The sequence below is a fragment of the Mus musculus genome, chromosome X (genome assembly GCF_000001635.26).
Source record: "Mus musculus strain C57BL/6J chromosome X, GRCm38.p6 C57BL/6J".
Taxonomy (NCBI): Eukaryota; Metazoa; Chordata; class Mammalia; order Rodentia; family Muridae; genus Mus; species Mus musculus.
The window spans coordinates 7,789,949-7,806,192 of record NC_000086.7 but is presented as its reverse complement, the minus strand read 5'-3'; the positions used below and the strand labels follow the sequence as shown (position 1 = coordinate 7,806,192).

General features: G+C 45.3%; 1 protein-coding gene across 31 annotated transcripts in view; it reads right to left on the bottom strand.

Annotated features, from left to right (window-relative positions):
• The window catches only part of Gripap1 (GRIP1 associated protein 1), a 30,607-nt gene extending 14,375 nt beyond the window's left edge, over nt 1–16,232 (bottom strand). For 2 of the 31 annotated variants that reach the window (XM_006527669.4, XM_017318565.1), the window contains exons 1-14: nt 16,125–16,231; nt 14,057–14,123; nt 13,856–13,965; nt 11,907–11,933; nt 11,094–11,201; nt 6,765–6,903; nt 5,852–6,036; nt 5,610–5,657; nt 4,985–5,016; nt 4,842–4,889; nt 4,604–4,703; nt 2,793–2,870; nt 2,507–2,599; nt 1,699–1,833 (exon numbers count right to left, since the gene is read on the bottom strand). In XM_006527669.4, the coding sequence (XP_006527732.1) occupies nt 1,699–1,833; nt 2,507–2,599; nt 2,793–2,870; nt 4,604–4,703; nt 4,842–4,889; nt 4,985–5,016; nt 5,610–5,657; nt 5,852–6,036; nt 6,765–6,903; nt 11,094–11,201; nt 11,907–11,933; nt 13,856–13,965; nt 14,057–14,123; nt 16,125–16,166 (1,212 nt within the window). In that variant the 5' untranslated portion in view covers nt 16,167–16,231. Of the gene's footprint in view, nt 1–1,698; nt 1,834–2,506; nt 2,600–2,792; nt 2,871–4,603; nt 4,704–4,841; nt 4,890–4,984; nt 5,017–5,609; nt 5,658–5,851; nt 6,037–6,706; nt 6,904–11,093; nt 11,202–11,906; nt 11,934–13,855; nt 13,966–14,056; nt 14,124–16,124 lie in introns of all 31 variants that reach the window. The other 29 variants (XM_006527674.4, XM_017318566.1, XM_006527673.4 and 26 more) reach the window with 23 other exon arrangements.
• Between the last annotated feature and the right edge of the window lie 12 nt (nt 16,233–16,244).

Sequence of the window (16,244 nt, the reverse complement as noted above, 5' to 3'; positions counted from 1 at the left end):
ACTATAGCTGACCTTAGATAGAGCTGACTTTGTCTCAGTTATTTTATTGCCCAGTTCCTGCCAGTCTTTGTGTTTACATTCCTCTGTTTTGTGTAAGAGTCATTAAGCATCCGGTAACCTCATTTGTACCTTGCCCATGTGTCACCTAACTTCCCTATTTTCTTCTGTATAAAAAGTTTGATGCGCAATTTGACAAATTACATTCAGATTCTACACAACCTCTTGTGTTTCGTCTGTCTGTCATTCATTCGCCCACTCTTTGCCCACCTGCCCCAGAGACTCGTTCCACGCAGACAAAGGGACCCAGAGGGTCTGTGGCATAGGATGACTTTGAACTTCTTTTTTGTTTTTTTTTTGGTTTTTTGCTTTGTTTTTGTTTTGTTTTTTCAAGACAGGGTTTCTCTGTGTAGTCCTGGCTGTCCTGGAACTCACTCTGTAGACCAGGCTGGCCTCGAACTCAGAAATCCACCTGCCTCTACCTCCTGAGTGCTGGGATTAAAGGCGTGCGCCACCACACCCAGCTGACTTTGAACTTCTGATCCTCCTTATTCTGTTATGTGTGTGTGATCCTAAGAACTGAGATCACAACATAAATATCACAGAGCCTGGTTTATGCAGTGCTTTGAACTAAGCCCAGGGCTTTGTGATATTATACAAGTACTCTGTTAACTAAGCTGTATCACCAGCACTAAACCTTTGTGTGTGTGTGGGTGTGGGTGTGTGTGTGTGTGTGTGTGTGTGTGACAGAGAGACAGACAGACAGACAGACAGGGTCTTATTATGTAGCCATTTCTGTCCTGGAATTCACTACATAGACCAAGCTAGCCTCGAACTCAGAGATCTGCCTCTTAAGTGCGGGCATTTAAAGGCTTGTGCTGCTATGTTTAGCCCCAAATTTCTTTCTTAATCCAGTATTATTCTAGTTTCTCCAGGCTAAGCATCCTTCATCCTAAAACCTAAAATCTAAAACGTTTTTTGTTTCTTTCAGACAAGGTCTTACTATGTAGCCTTGGATGGCCTAGTATTCACTATGCAACCAATACTGGCTTACAGCATATGGGAATCCTCCTGCCTCAGGTACCCGAGTGCTAGGATTATAGGCATACCCCAGTATATCTGGCTTAAAATCTGATTTTTTTTGAGTTAGCACATAAAGCCACATATGGGAATTCCACACCTGACCACCAATGCACACCTTTGATCTCAGCAGTCGGGTGGTAGAGACAGGTGGATTTCTGTGAGTTCAAGACCAGCCTGGTGTACAGAGCAAATACTAGGACAGCTAAGGTTGCAGAGAGCTCTACTTCATCTCAAAAAAGGCAGGAGCACTAAAAATATTTTATAAAATTACCTTCATGCTATATGTATAAGGTATGTTTAGATTTAGGTTTCATCCCCAAGATATCTCAGTAAGTATATGCAAATATTCCAAATGAGACAAAATCTGAAGCAAGCATAAGCATTACATATGGGAGACATTCAATTTGTACATTACGGTACCAGAATGGAAACCCTGACTAACTGAAGAAGCTCAGTTTTGCAGAAGTAAAATTACCCATGTCAGGACAGGTACTAGGATGTTAAGAAGCCAGCCAGGAATTCAGGTCTCCTTGACTCCCAAGTCTTCTCACCATTCCTCAAAAGCAAGTCACTGCACTAATACTAGTAAACTACACCACAGGTCAGAAAAACCTTCACCTGGAGCTGCGAGTTGAGGTCATCTTTCTGTCCCATAAGCTCTTCATATTCAGCTTGACGATGCTGTAACTCAGATGCCAATTCACTGGTCTGTTCCCGAAGCATATTCAGTTCTTGTGTCTTTGCTGTCTGGATCTGGAGAACGTGGTAATGGTGGGCAAAAGGAACTGCAGGGGGCCCTAAGGCCCAGGAACCCCGGACCTCCCAGTTCCGGGGAGACAGAGAGAGAAGTATAAAGGGAGGAAGAAAGACAACGTTTAAAATGGAAAAGCAGGAAGAGGAGTGAAAGATTCGTGCAATAAATACTATGAAGTGATAAAAGAAAGCCATGTAACGTGGATAAAACCACAGACATAGAGGTACCAGAAAGCAGGCAAGGACAGATGAGCATCAGTTCCACTTATATGAAGTTAGAGAACAGGCAAATGAATTTATATTGTTAAAGGTCAGAATCCTGGTTACTTCCAGGGATATGCTAAAAGTAAGTGAGGGAATCTTCCAACATACTGAAAAATATTCTGTATCATGTTCTGGAAGGTAGCTACCCAGAATTATAAAGGAACACATTGGACTTACTGAGTGTACACCTATGATAATTACATTTCATGCACCTTATCATAAAGAAACGTGAATGGCAGAAAAGCAGGAGTAGATGGAAAAGAAGGCTAGAAGCCAACAGAAAGGAGGAACAAAAACAGAGGCCACAGAAGAGTCAAGGGTCCAGATCACTCTGGCCAGACATGGACCAAAAGCGAGAGAGACAAAAGAAACAGGGAGAGATCCTCGAGGGACCCCAGGTATCCTGTACCTGCTCCAGAGCAGCCAAGCTAGTCCTCAAGGCACTGTTCTCAGCCAAGAGCCCTTCCACTTGTTCCTGCGCATCTGCACTCTGGCTGGACACCTGGCCCCACCCCCACGACAGGTGAGAGCAAGTCCAGAACAGAGGAACAGGAAAGAAAGGAGACAGACGCACAGACGCACAGACCAGGGCTAGGAAGAGCAGGACCCCCTGGGCCATGCCTGCCTGTAAGACACCAACGCAGCCTGCTGGCCACCCTCAACCCCAACTCCCAGGCCCACCAAGTACAACATACCTGATCTTGTAGGGCCCGCAACGCTGCTGCATGCTCCAGACGCTCCCCCTGCCGCTGATCTCTTAGCTCTGCCAAACTCTGTGGAACAGGGATGTCAGGTAACCCCATTCCAGATCTCGTCCTTCTCTGGGTGGACACAGATACACAGACTCCCTCTGGGACCACCTAAAAGCATGTTCTTGGCACCTGTGAATCTTGGACTAGCTGTCAGAGATTTCATGTTTACCCAGACTCCAAGTGATAGATACATCACTTGCACACAGAGCTCTCAAACACATTCCCTCCCTCTTTCTCAGCCTTTGAGCATCTCGGACACACCTAAGTTCCTAAACCTAACTGCTGAGGGGCTCATACTCATCCAGATTCCAGCTTGGGAACACTAGGAGTTTCAGACTGTAACTTTACCCATCTCCAGAACCTATCCACCAGGAGTTGTTGCTATACTTAATTAACCTCAGTGTCCCAAGCGCAGGAGCCTCAGTTCACACCGACACCTAGCCCCGGATCCTAGAGATCTCAAACTCACAACCTCACTTTCCAGCTCTTGAAGAAGCCTCAGACTGACCCATCTCCACTAACGTTCTGGTTTCCCATTGCTTGGAATCTTTAGACCTAGATCACCAACAGCTCCTGAGGTCTTTATCCAGAATTGGTCCTTGCTCTCACATTGCAGTTTTCTAGGGTCCCTGCACCATATTCTCCATTCTGAGAAACCTCAGACTTGTCTCCTCTTAGGTAAAACCCAGAGGCTACCCAAGGACCTCAAGACCACCCAACTCACATGAGCAACTCACTTCCTAAACATCATAGAACCAGACCTTGAAGCTCTCAACTGTACTCTGCCTCCAGCCCCAACTGCCCCATACTTGGAAGTCCACTGTCTACCCAACCCTCATGTCTTTGACCCCTAATGAAACAGGGTCTCATTATGTGTCTCTGGCTAGCCTCAAACTCACAGAGATTCACCTGCCTCTGCCTCCTAAGCTCTGGGACTAAAGGCATGCACCACACTGCCCAGCTGATAGCGCAGCTTTTAAAGGTTTCAGCATCACCAGACCCACCCACCTTCCCTCCCTCCCTCTCTTCCTTCCTCTTTTTTTTTTTTTTTTCAAGACAGGGTTTCTCTGTATAGCCCTGGCTGTCCTGGAACTCACTTTGTAGACCAGGCTGGCCTCGAACTCAGAAATCTGCCTGCCTCTGCCTCCCAAGTACTAGGATTAAAGGCATGTGCCTTCCTTCCTCTAAGACAGGGTTTCTCTGTGTAACAACCCTGGCTGTCCTAGAACTCGCTCTATAGACCAGGCTGGCTTTGAACTCAGAGAGTTCTCTGCCTCCTGCGTGCTGGGATTAAAGGCATGCGCCACTACCGCCCACCTAGATCCCATTACAGATGGTTGTGAGCCACCATGTAGTTGCTGGGAATTGAACTCAGGACCTCTGGAAGAGCAGTCAGTGCTCTTAACCACTGAGCCATCTCTCCAGCCTATCACCCAATTTCTAATGGGAGAGTCCACAGCTACATTCACCCTAATTCCTGATCCCAGACCCCATCGAAAGTTCTGACTCACACAATTTGTGGTATACAACCAGCGTCCCTAGACTCCCACTTCAGGAATCTCTGATTCATGTAATCTCTTATCCCAACTCCTAAGGCTCTTGAGTTTCTATTTTTCTAGCTCCTAGAGAGCTTACTCCTACTTTTCAGGTTGCTATATCTCTAATTCTCAGACATCCCAATCAGTCTCTAAAGACCTCATACCTCCACCCCCCTGGTTCTCCACTTAGGGGATCTTGGGAGTCAGCCCCATCACCTGATTGGCAGCCTCAAGTTCCTGCTGTAGTTTTTGGGTGCGAGCCAACTGGGCTTTCAGATCAGCTTCCTTCCGCTGTTGCAATTCTTCAATTTTGTTTCTAGGGGTGACGAGGATAGGGATGGGATACATTAGGCATGGCTAGAAGCCCACTCTTCCATCTCTACCCCTGTGGTCTTTGCTTAGTTTGCCTGGGCATGGTCCCTGTTTTTCTGCTACTGACAACCCCAGTAGTTACCTGCTGTCATTAAACAGTGTTTCCTTCTCTGTCTGCAGACGGCAAAAACTGGGCACAGAAAGACAAGACATAGATATGTCATTCCCACAAGCTACCCTCCCCCCCCCACAGGCCCCCAAAAACCCTGGAAAGGAAAAATATACCTTTCTTGTTTCTTTTTCAATTTCTCAGAGAGCTGAGGGAGAAAGAGGAAGGAGTACAGAAAATAATAACAGTAAGAATAATGACAAAACAAAATAAAAAATAACATTTATAGATACTTCATACTGAGTCCTTCCTACAAGTCGGGTTTTACTTATGATATTCTTGCAGAATTCTCAGGACATCCTTGAGTACTGAAAACTACTGATTTTACAAGTGGATAAACTGAGTCTCAGAAGGGTTAAGCAATTTGAAGGCTCAGTTGTCAGCAGCAGCAGCCACATCATCTCCAACTACCTCCCTTGGGTTCCAAAGGCTCCCAAAGCAGTGCCAATGGCCACATCACAGAATGGCTAGGCTGGCAGGCCTGGAAAGTAGGATCCTGACTGGTTGTCTCAGCACTGGGCCCCCCAGGTTCTAAAGGCATTCTTATATGGATGAATTGAGGCAACAGAAGGGATGGGGCCTTCCATGCACAAGGTAGAATGAGACCACGTTAGCTTATTCCACAATGAAAGGAACTCTGAGATTTGTGAGCCTCTGCTTCACACATGATCAAACTGAAGCTCTGAGGAGGCACAACACTCCTCTGCTGTCATGAGAAAGCCAGGCGGCAGCAAACCCCACCTTAGCAAGTTCCTCCTGTAGTCTGGAGGTTTCAGCTTGCTTTGAGCTCTGCGGATGGTAGGGGGGAAGATAAGGGATGGAGTTGTTATCAGCAAGGATGGAGGAAGGCCTCTAATTTTGCCTGTCCCGCCCCCCTTTGGCCCATGAGATGGTGATGTCACAGACATCTCCATAGGCCCACAGGTGGGAGGTAGGGCATCTGCTGTCTCCCAGCATCCCAGTCCCAAGAGACCCAGATTTACCTCTAAGCCTTGTAGCTGCTCCCAGAGCAATTTTTTTTCTTCTCGCTCCATTTCCCATTTCAGCTCCACTTCTGCCAATGGCATGGGAGCCAGGGGAGTGGGGAGTACGTCTCCTGGGGGATCCCCTTGGCCCTCACCAACAGCAGAGGGCCTCACAGCCTCTTTCCCATAGCGTTCCTGCAGTGCTGTTGAGTAGAACAAGAATGTGTGATGAATGACATCGTCTCTGAAGTCCCTTGCCACATCTCAAATATAGGGAGAACGATTTATCCTTCAGCTCCTTAGGCTGCACAGGACCCTGTCCCAGAGGAAGCCTCATTCAGGCCTGTCACAAATAATTCTTAAGACCCACCAACTTCAAAAATCCTATCTACCATGTTTCATACCATATTTACATATAGAACCTAATTCCTACTCATATTGGACCTGGCCTCATTCCTGATCATGGAACCATCACCCACTACCACATAAGCCTCAGCTACTCAACAAAGGCCATGTGTCAGGGCCTTCTCACACTCTCCCAAGCTGCCTCTCTGCTTTCATCCCAGACCCAATTTACAATCTGGCCTCAGAATCTCCCTAGTGTCCTAGTTCTTCTTAGTTAGCACCTGCATCTCCTTTTCAACATTCGTTCTGCTATTCTCTAACATTTGCTGTGTACCAGACACGGAAGTAAGGCAGAATGAAATTGCTTAATTGCTCCATCTTCCTGGCATAGACATTCTGGTGTACTGTGCAGATGAGCATTAGACCCAGAAAGGTAAAATGCTCCCCGAAATTCAAAATCATACACTAGTTCAGGTAAGGCCAAGTCTCCCTCCGAAATTTCTTCTTTCTCCCATAAGAGGACTATACCCATCCTGGCTCCGCTCAAGGCCTGAAGTCGCTACATTCCTGGAAGGCGTCCATGCACCTGCCATGTTCTTCTGCAAGGCTGTGTTCTCTGCCTGCAGCCTCAGCAGCTCCCCGTCCACATGTGCTCCAGCTGCTCCAGGAACGCCTTCCTTGAGTTGTCGGTTTTCCAGCTCCAGCTGCTCCAGCTGGCTGCAAAGCTGAGCAGGGGGAGAGACATGACGGAGACAGCAAGTCAGAACCAACACACAAATAGCATTTGCCCCTCAGTGTAGAATTCATCAGATTCCCACAAGAAGCCAATAATGTGATTGCCCTTACACTCTGTGGATAAAGACACTGAGACATGGTGATAGTAAACAATTTCCAACTGACACATCTTTTAAGTAACAAAGTCCAAAAAAAAAAAAGAGAGAGAATACTGAAAACCACCTTCCCTTTGTTGACTCCCAACCTCTCATCAGAAGCAAAGATCTCAGGCTGCTATGGACGCTATTACCACCATGGACAGCCTCACTGGCATACCTATATACCCTTCATCTGTGGAACAATATCCCAGATCCCTGGATCCAAGCTCCCTCTCGACACAGGCATCATAGACAGCTTGCAAGCCATTTCCAGAGTAACTGTATCTTACAGGTCTTATAGTCTTTAGCTTTGAAGGGGCACACTATGAAAATGAAATACAGCAGGCATGCAATCCAATCTCCTGCTTAAAACTGAAGCTCACTAAGGCCCACAAGGAAAAAATATTGCCTCGGATAAAACATCATTTCTTTCACCCATTTTTTTCACCTGACTGGCTTCTATGCATTCTTCACCGCTATGTCATCTTTAACCTAGGATTAGCCAACACACACACACACAAATCCAGTATTTTACCACAGCATTCTCTGTTCACTCCTTTCTGACCGGATATCAATCACAATTAAATTTTATTTATTTATTGATGTGGTTTATATGTTTTTAAAGATTTATTTATTTATTTTATGCATGTAAGTACACCACCATTGCTCTCTTCAGATGCACCAAAGAGGGCATCAGATCTCATTACAGATGCTTGTGAACCACCACGTGGTTGCTGGGACTTGAACTCAGGGCCTCTGGAAGAGCAGTTGGTGCTTTTAACCGCTGAACCATCTCTCCAGCCCCGTATTTTATTTTTGTTTTACTTTATTTTATGTGTCTGTGTACAGGGTTTGCTTTTTTTTTTTTTGGTCAAGACAGAATCTCACCATATAGCCCTAGCTTATGCTTGAACTTAAAATCTTCTTACCTCAGTCTTCAAAATGCCGGGATTAAAGGCACGCACCATCACCATGCCTGGCTAAATTTTGTTTTGTAGCATGGAATCACAAAACAGAGCCTAAAACTAGATTGCTTGTGGCTGGAGAGATGGCGTAGCAGGTAAGAGCACTAGCTGCTCTTCCAGAGGTCCTGAGTTCAATTCCCAACAACCACATGGTGGCTCACAACCATCTGTACAACTACAGTATACTCATATATATAAAATAAATAAATAAATCTTTAAAAAGAAAGAATTAAATGAATAATGTAGAACAATTCAAATAGGGATAGAAGAAATAGCATTAGTAAACTATCACTATTATTATTTCTTCCCATCCCACCCATAAAATATTAGTGTTCTGGTCCATTTGTTGTCAACTGCACCTAAGCTAGGGTTATCTGGGAAGAGAAAACCTCGTCAGAGAAAACCTTATATCCACTTGGCATGTAGTTGAGTCTATTAGACATTTTCTTCATTTTTAAAAAAGATTTATTTATTTAATTTATATAAGTCTACTGTCTTCAAACACACTCCAGAAGAGGGCATTGGATCCCATTACAAATGGTTTACAGATGGTTGTGAGCCACCATGTGGTTGCTGGGAGTTGAACTTAGGACTTCTGAAAGAGCAGTCAGTGCTCTTACCCGCTGAGTCATCTCTCTAGTCTGACATTTTCCTGATTAATGATTGATACGGGAGGGCTCAGCCCACTGTGAGTGCTGCCATCCCTGGGCTGATGGACAAGGGTGGAATAAACAAGTGAGCTGAGTGATCCACAGAGAATAAGCTAATAAGCCGGGCTCCTCCATGATCTGTGCTTCAGTTCCCACCTCTAGTTCCTGCCTTGGCTTCCCTAAAAGGATGGACTGTGAGTTGTCAGCCAAATAAACTCTTTTCTCCCTTTTTGTTTTAGGTCACTGTTTTATTACAACAATTGAAAGTAAACTAGGGGCTGGTGAGATGGCTCAGTGGGTAAGAGCACCCGACTGCTCTTCCAAAGGTCCAGAGTTCAAATCCCAGCAACCACATGGTGGCTCACAACCATCTGTAACAAGATCTGATGCCCTCTTCTGGAGTGTCTGAAGATAGCTACAGTATACTTACTAATAAATAAATAAATAAATCTTAAAAAAAAAAAAAAAAAAAAAGAAAGTAAACTAACAGTAAGTTACCCAAGAATTAGGACCATTCTGTGCAGCTCACAACTTTATCCCAGAACACAGGATATAAAGCAGGTCCCTTTATCTGTCAATGGAACAACTGAGCTGATGAAATATCTTGGCAGGCAGGCTCTAGCATCAGGCCTTCCGGTAAGTACCATTGGGGCCTGAGAGGAGTAGGGAGGGGATTATAAAGGAACCCAGAGTGATGCAGAAAATCCTTGGCAGTAGTTTATGAGAGCACCAGAAAGCTCCAGGGACTGAGGAGAGAGCTTCATACCAGAAGGGATTAATTAAAGAAGCAGTGGGCTCAGATCTAGAGGTCAGAATAACTTCTGCTAAATAGTGGAGTGGATCAATAGAGAAAAATCCAGGTAAGAAGATCAGAAAGCTGCAGAAGTAGATGAGAGGTGGTAGAGCTGAGGCAGATCAAAACCACGGAATGAATACAAACATGACCCATACTCTTCCACCGAGTGACAGTCCACATTCCCTAATATAAGACTCCTCCCTCTCATTTACCTTCTTTTGTTCTCCCCACCTACTATATAAGTACGGAATGGGATGAAGATGTGGCACAGTGAGAGAACGCATGTTTAGCATGCAGGATTCCTGGGTTGGACCTTTATCACCATAAACAAGTCAAGACATAGTTTAGAGGGAAATTGAACTAACGAGATAATGTCATTAGTGAACACTTCCATAGCTGGTCTTATGTAGGAGGCTTTTAGTGACTTACATATGTTTGAATCCTCACAAAAGCCCGGGAAGGCAGGTGCTTCTAGCATTACCATTTCCATTTTAGACATTTGAGAATCAAGAAAGAGGAGGCTCAGTGACACGTTTAAAGTTTGAGTTGGTAAACTCTACAGCCAAGATCCTCATCTGGGCCTTCTGGCTCCAGAGTCCCTGCTTAGAATTACTGACCATTAAATGGTCTCTCCTGGCATTGTAAATGCTTAAAGATTGTTTTCTGTTGTATTTTGTTTTGAGCTTCTTTTTAAATATTTGCCTCTGTTCTTTGATTTGTCATGTAGCCCAGTGGCCTGGAACTCACTATGTAGGTGAGGATGACCTTAAACTTCTAAGTCTTCTGCCTCTAAAGCCCAAGTGCTAAGGTAATAGGTATGAGCTTGTGCAGTGCTAGGGATCAAAACCAGGGTTGCATTCGTACGACTCAGGCACTCCAGCAATTAAGCCGTATTCCAAGCCCTTGTATGGCTTCTGTTGTTATTTTTGACCATTTCTTATTGTATACATGCATCTCGATCGCAGTGTTCTTGTTCTGCGTTTAAAGGCAGTATATTCCAATCAGGCGAAGTCTTGGAAATAACATTTTTTTTTCCTACAGTATATTTTTCCTTAAAACCCACTGAAAACTCACAAACTGATCAACCATACATATAGAAGACTACTAGGAAAAAACAAAACCCACAGGACTTCCAACTGCCCAGAAGGTTTAGAAATAGCCAAGATATTAAAATCAGTAAGGAGATAGAGTTAGCCAATCCAGGATTAATTACCTGGAAGAAGTGGAACCCCAGATTCATGGCAGATGAAGGAAAGAAAAAGAAAATGGAAGCAGTTCAAATACTTTTCCATCCATGTTAAGCAATTAAAACTTTACTTAAAGCTCCAGAATACACTGGGGCTCCATAGCACCAGCCAAAAACTATACAAATGGAGACTTGAACTAAATAAAAGGAGTGACTTAGGAACCAAATAAACTCAGGGCTCAGAGGATTTAATTCCATGAACGTGTTTGGCCCCACCTGTCAATTTACTGCCCCCAGCAACAGACTAAGGCCTGTTTCAGCACCATGGACAGTGTTCAGCGCCAGCCCCTGTCCACCACTGAGCTTTCAGCCTAGGTAGCTCCGGCCCACGCATACACAGATGCACCATTCCCATTTCCCCCCTCAGCTATCCCGGGCACCAGCACCTTGCTGAACTCGGCCATAAGTGTACTGTTCTGCAAACGGAAGTCCTCCTCCTGGCTGTGCAGCTTTGCCTGCAGCATCTCATTTTCACTCAGCAGTACCTCCACTTCCTGCAGTGGCAGACACGGGCCAGGACTCCAACAGGGGTGGAAAAGATGGGGAGGTAGGTAAAGAAGGAGAGAGAAGGAAATAATGGCATTGGGTAGGAAGCATATAGGTAGAAAGAATGCGGCGATATATAGGAATAGAAACATAGGGAAGTGGGGGCAAAAGAGACATGAGGAAGTACGGAGAAGGAACAAGAAGGGAGATATAGGCAAGGGAATGAGGGAAAAGAGAAATAATGATGGAGAGATATGGAAGGGGAGAAAAGCGCAAGATGAGAGGTTGATCAGGAAAGAGAAAAGGCAAGAAGAGAGGAACAGAGAGGTATCAACAGGGGAAGAATACAGTAGAAAGCAAAGAAAGAAGGGAGATAGAGGAGCGGGAGAAAGAGAAACAAGAAGTCAGACAGAGGGGGAAAACAAGGAAAGAGACAGAAACAGGTGGGGAAGAGACAAAAGGAAAGTTGAAGAGAAGCAGCAGAGAGGGAAACAGGAAGGCAGACACAGATTCAGCGAGGATAAAGGAAAAGATGCAAAGATGCGAAGAGTAGAAGACAAACACAGGGAACAAAGAGAGACAGAGAAACACACAGCAGTGAGGAAGTTGCAGATACACAGGTGTACATATAAAGGCCAGTACAATGCCACCAAACAGAAATATCCCCACTGTGACAGTCTTGTACACATACTCACCCACCAAAGACCCCTTACCTGAGCTTTCTTGCTCTTGCTTAGTGCCTAAAAGGAAGGGTGGAAGAGAGCTAAAGTGAACAGCAATGGACCCCCCTGTGGGATATGGAGACTACTGCAGCAGGTGTTAAGTGAGGGCAATGGCGGGTTGTGGGATGGAAATATGTTTAAACACAGAACTTGCATAACAACTGGAAGCCCACAGAAATAACAGAAGAAATGAGGGAAGTACAGTTGGGGATGGTGCTGCCTTGGCGCCACAGCACTCAAAGTCTCCCTTTCTTTTATGCTCTTGAGGGCTTGAGGAGAGGGCGGAAATGTGTCTCGGAATGTAACCCTTTATATACTGGATCTCCAAGCTAGGAAATTGTGGCTTCATCACTCCATCTGTTCAAGCACATCAATGCGCTTCCCTCGCATGCAACATAGCGACTTCTACCCTTTTGCTTGGCAGCCAAGGATCGTGTCAGGCTTTGCAAAGAAATCAACGCCCTATCAAAAACTCCCATTTTCTAACTGCTGGATTTTCCTGAATTCTGCATTCATTCACCCAAATGAGTATTTTAAAAATCTATTTATTCACTATTAATGTGCGTGTCTGTGCACAGGAGTACACATGTCACCACTTACACATGGAGATAAGAGGACAATTTCATGGAGTCAGTTCACCTTCCATCTTTTTTTTTAAATGGTTATTTTTGTGTGTATGGGTGCATGAAGTACTCTTGGAGACCAGAAGAGGGCATCATATCCCCTGGAACTAGAGTTACAGCCTATTTGTGAGCTGCTGCGTGGATGCTGAGGATGGAACTCTGAAAGAGCAGCCAGTGCTCTTAACCAATGAGCTCCAGCCCCTCCTCATCCAACAAGTATTTATTCAGCACATACTCTATGCAACATCGTACTACATATGAACACAGAGCAATGAAGAAGGATATAAATAAGGATCTAGCTTCTCTTTAGAAGCCATGCTAGGCTCTATTCTACCTTATCTTGAAAGGATCCAAAAGGTAGGTTTGGTCTCATGTCACCAGCAGGACCAGGACAAGTGGATGGGGTAGGAGCAAAAAGAAGCAGTGTACATGGAAGACAGGAGGCAGACTCAAGGCAGATTTACTGATAGACCTGACTAATTCAAAGTTAATGAATGAAGCCACGTGCGGTATACATGCCTATAGATTCAGGTACTCAAGAGGTTGAGGAAGGAAGCCAAGCTGAGGCCAGGAATTGGGGACCAGCCTGAGAAACACAGCTAGATGTCCTTTTCAAGACAAAGTTAATGAATGAGGGCTGCAGATGGAGCACGGGAGTAGAGGCAGCTTAGAGCTAGGTGTGGTGTCTTACTCCTGTAATCCCAGAACTTGGGAATTGGAGACAGAAGGGTGAGGAATAGAGGATCAGGAATTCAAGGCCATCTTCAGCTACATATAAGCACAAGGCCAGCCTAAGCTTCAAGAGACTCTGTCTTGTAAACAACAAAAAGATCCCTTTTTAGCCTTTTGGCTAAGATCAAATATGGAGAGCTTGCCTAACATGCATGAGATCCTAGGCTTGATCTGTAGCACCGCAAAAATAAATGAATAAATAAATAAATAAATAAATAAAAACAAATAAGCAATTGATATTAGAATAAATTAAAATAAATCAACAAATTAGGCAAAGCCAGGCATGTCAGCACACATCTATAATCCCAGCACTTGGGAAGCTGAGGCAGGACAATCAAGAGTTCAAGGCCAGTCTGGGCTACATAGCAAGATCCTGTCTCAAAAGAAACATACACCGAAATTAGGCAAGATTAGGTTAAAATTAGCCAACTGAAGAGACTTCTGTGAAAAAAACAAACTTCGAATGACTATAAGAAAGCAGCATGTGACATTAGGTCTGCTTCAGTGTGGGTGTTCACTGGGAATGAGTCAGATGGATAGGGGCGAAGCAAGTGGTGGGTGGATGGGGTAGGCGGAGGGAGGTACCTTTTGAGCTTTACTGAACTCCTTATCCAGGTAGGCGACCTTCTGTCGAAGACTGGAAAGTTCTGGTGCGGGGAAAGCAGGGAATCTCAGCCTCAGGCGGTAACAAGGAACTGAAGGGTCATCTTATCAGGCTTCTAAAGGAAAACCTTTGCCTCAATTCCCCCCAAAACCACCCCATCTATTGACACTCGCTTGGCTCACCAACACCATTCTTCCGAAGTTCATCCGAAAGCTGGTAGTTATTTGTCCGGAGCTCCAGGAGCTGAGTCTTTGGAAGGAGCCAAGAAACAAAAATATTTATCAGGAAAGCATTCCTACCCCCACATGAGGCAACCAAGCCCCTAAGCCCTAAAGACTGAACTGGTATCCCCTAAGCACTTCCTCAGTTGCTCCTTAAGATCTTTGGATACTGTATTCTTAAATGGGCAACCAAGCCCTGAGCCCCAGCTCCACCTTGTCCAGCCCCATTTAGAACCACAGCCAGCCTCAACCCATCATTTCCCCACTGATCCATTCCCCACCTGGACCACTGAAGGGTATTGGAATAGTTAGGCTGCTGTTCATATGAGTTCTTGTGACTATACACGCAGATGAAATCATCCTGGCTGACCTCCTTACACCCTGAACACTGTCCTACCTAGACCCGGGAGGCCCCTTTGGCGAGGGGCGGGGGGCTTTAAAATTCCTTCCCAAGGAAAGAGAATCTGGTCTTTTTCCTTCCCAACTTCCATGAGTCAGGGGATGTTGCTCAAGGTCCTGTGGAACTGCCAAGGTTTTCAAAACAAGTCAGTGTCCCCTTAAGTATAGAATTAAGAGGAAGTGCAGCACAGGCCACTTCACACAATACATGTATATCCACCAGCCTTGGAGAGCCCTAAATCTGATTCTTCCCAGAACCACCCACTGTCCACTACCCCTGGTTTTATGTCCCTCTCAAAGTACCAGCTCCACCTTTCTCAGCACACTGGTTTGCTCCAGATCAGATCAGAAGGCTTAGCTACTATAGGATCTTTCTTATTCTGTTCTCTTCAGGACCCCAATAGCATTTCTCCTAATCTTTGGCCAACTGGAATACCTTTCTATTCACCTTGAAGTCCCTCTCCAAAGCCCAATAGTATCTCCTTACACATGGCTCAAATAGGATAAACGTTCCTTGCTCAAGTATCTATCTATCCACTTTTTACAAGATGTCTTCAATGGGGGTGACATTATGTCTGTCCTTCAGGATCTCTCAAATGCCCTTGGGCGGGCCAGTTGAACTAGTTTTATTCAGAATCTTCTGCAATTTCCAGTGGTCCTCCCCATTTATGGTCCAATGAGCTCACTCTTACATCTTCAGTGTCCCTCAAGCAGACTAACTAGCTCCCAGGCCAATCGAATATTTCTGCTCCCTCAAGTGTTCTGCCCCCAACCTATAGGACTCTAAGGTTTCCCCATTTCAGTCTTTCCCACTAAGGCTCCCTCACTAAGTGTCCATTCATTATGCAGTGCTTCTATTCCCTCTCGAGATGCCTGGAAAAGGATCAACAAGTCAGAGGACCAGGTCAGACTACTCCCCCAAACCCAGTGATGTCCCCTTCCCTGAACTCCCAAAGTATCAGTTTATAAATATCCTCCGGCCCTTCCTCTAATCTGAGTTAATGGTATTACCTACTCAGAATGCTCATCACCCTGGGTCTAAAGGAATCATCCCAATCCATGCAATTATGCCAACCCCTCCTCTTAGGATCTTCTAGCATCAATGGCACAACAACTCTAGGGAAGAGATCCACGGTCTTTCCCTACTCCCCTGGCTTAGTAGTATTGGTATCTCCCACAAACTTTCCACCTCCCAGTAGTTCATGGTCTTGTCCTGTCAAATAACCAGAGGCTTCCCCCCTCCCCATGACGCAAATGCCTGCTTCTTTTCTCTCCCGACCAAATAATTTCTCCTCAGAATCTCCATCCTTTAAAGTCTAACATCATCACCATTTAATGGTATGCCCTACACATGGACCCAAAGATCCCATCCCGATTCCGGACTGAGAAAGGTATCGCCTAAAGACGTTCTACATTCCTTTTGAAAAGCTAAAAGAATCCAACCTTCAGAACCCACATAGAATCTTCGAAATCACTAAGATCGCCACTCAGAGCCTCGGTTTCCCTTCTCCAGACCACCCCCTTATACTTAAGACCCATTCCAACCAAATCTTCAGAACCGATGGCTGGTCTTGTCTCTACCCCGCCCCCAGTCTACTAGACGGGTGGTCTTCCCCACATCCAGCGGCACCTGCATCCGTTGAAACTCCTCTTCAGACAGAGCTTGCGCCATGTTCCTCCCCCCATCCCCCGCAAGCTTTGTGCGCAGCCGCAGCTTCTGCGGCCTGTCAGTGCTAAGGTCGGAGCGAAC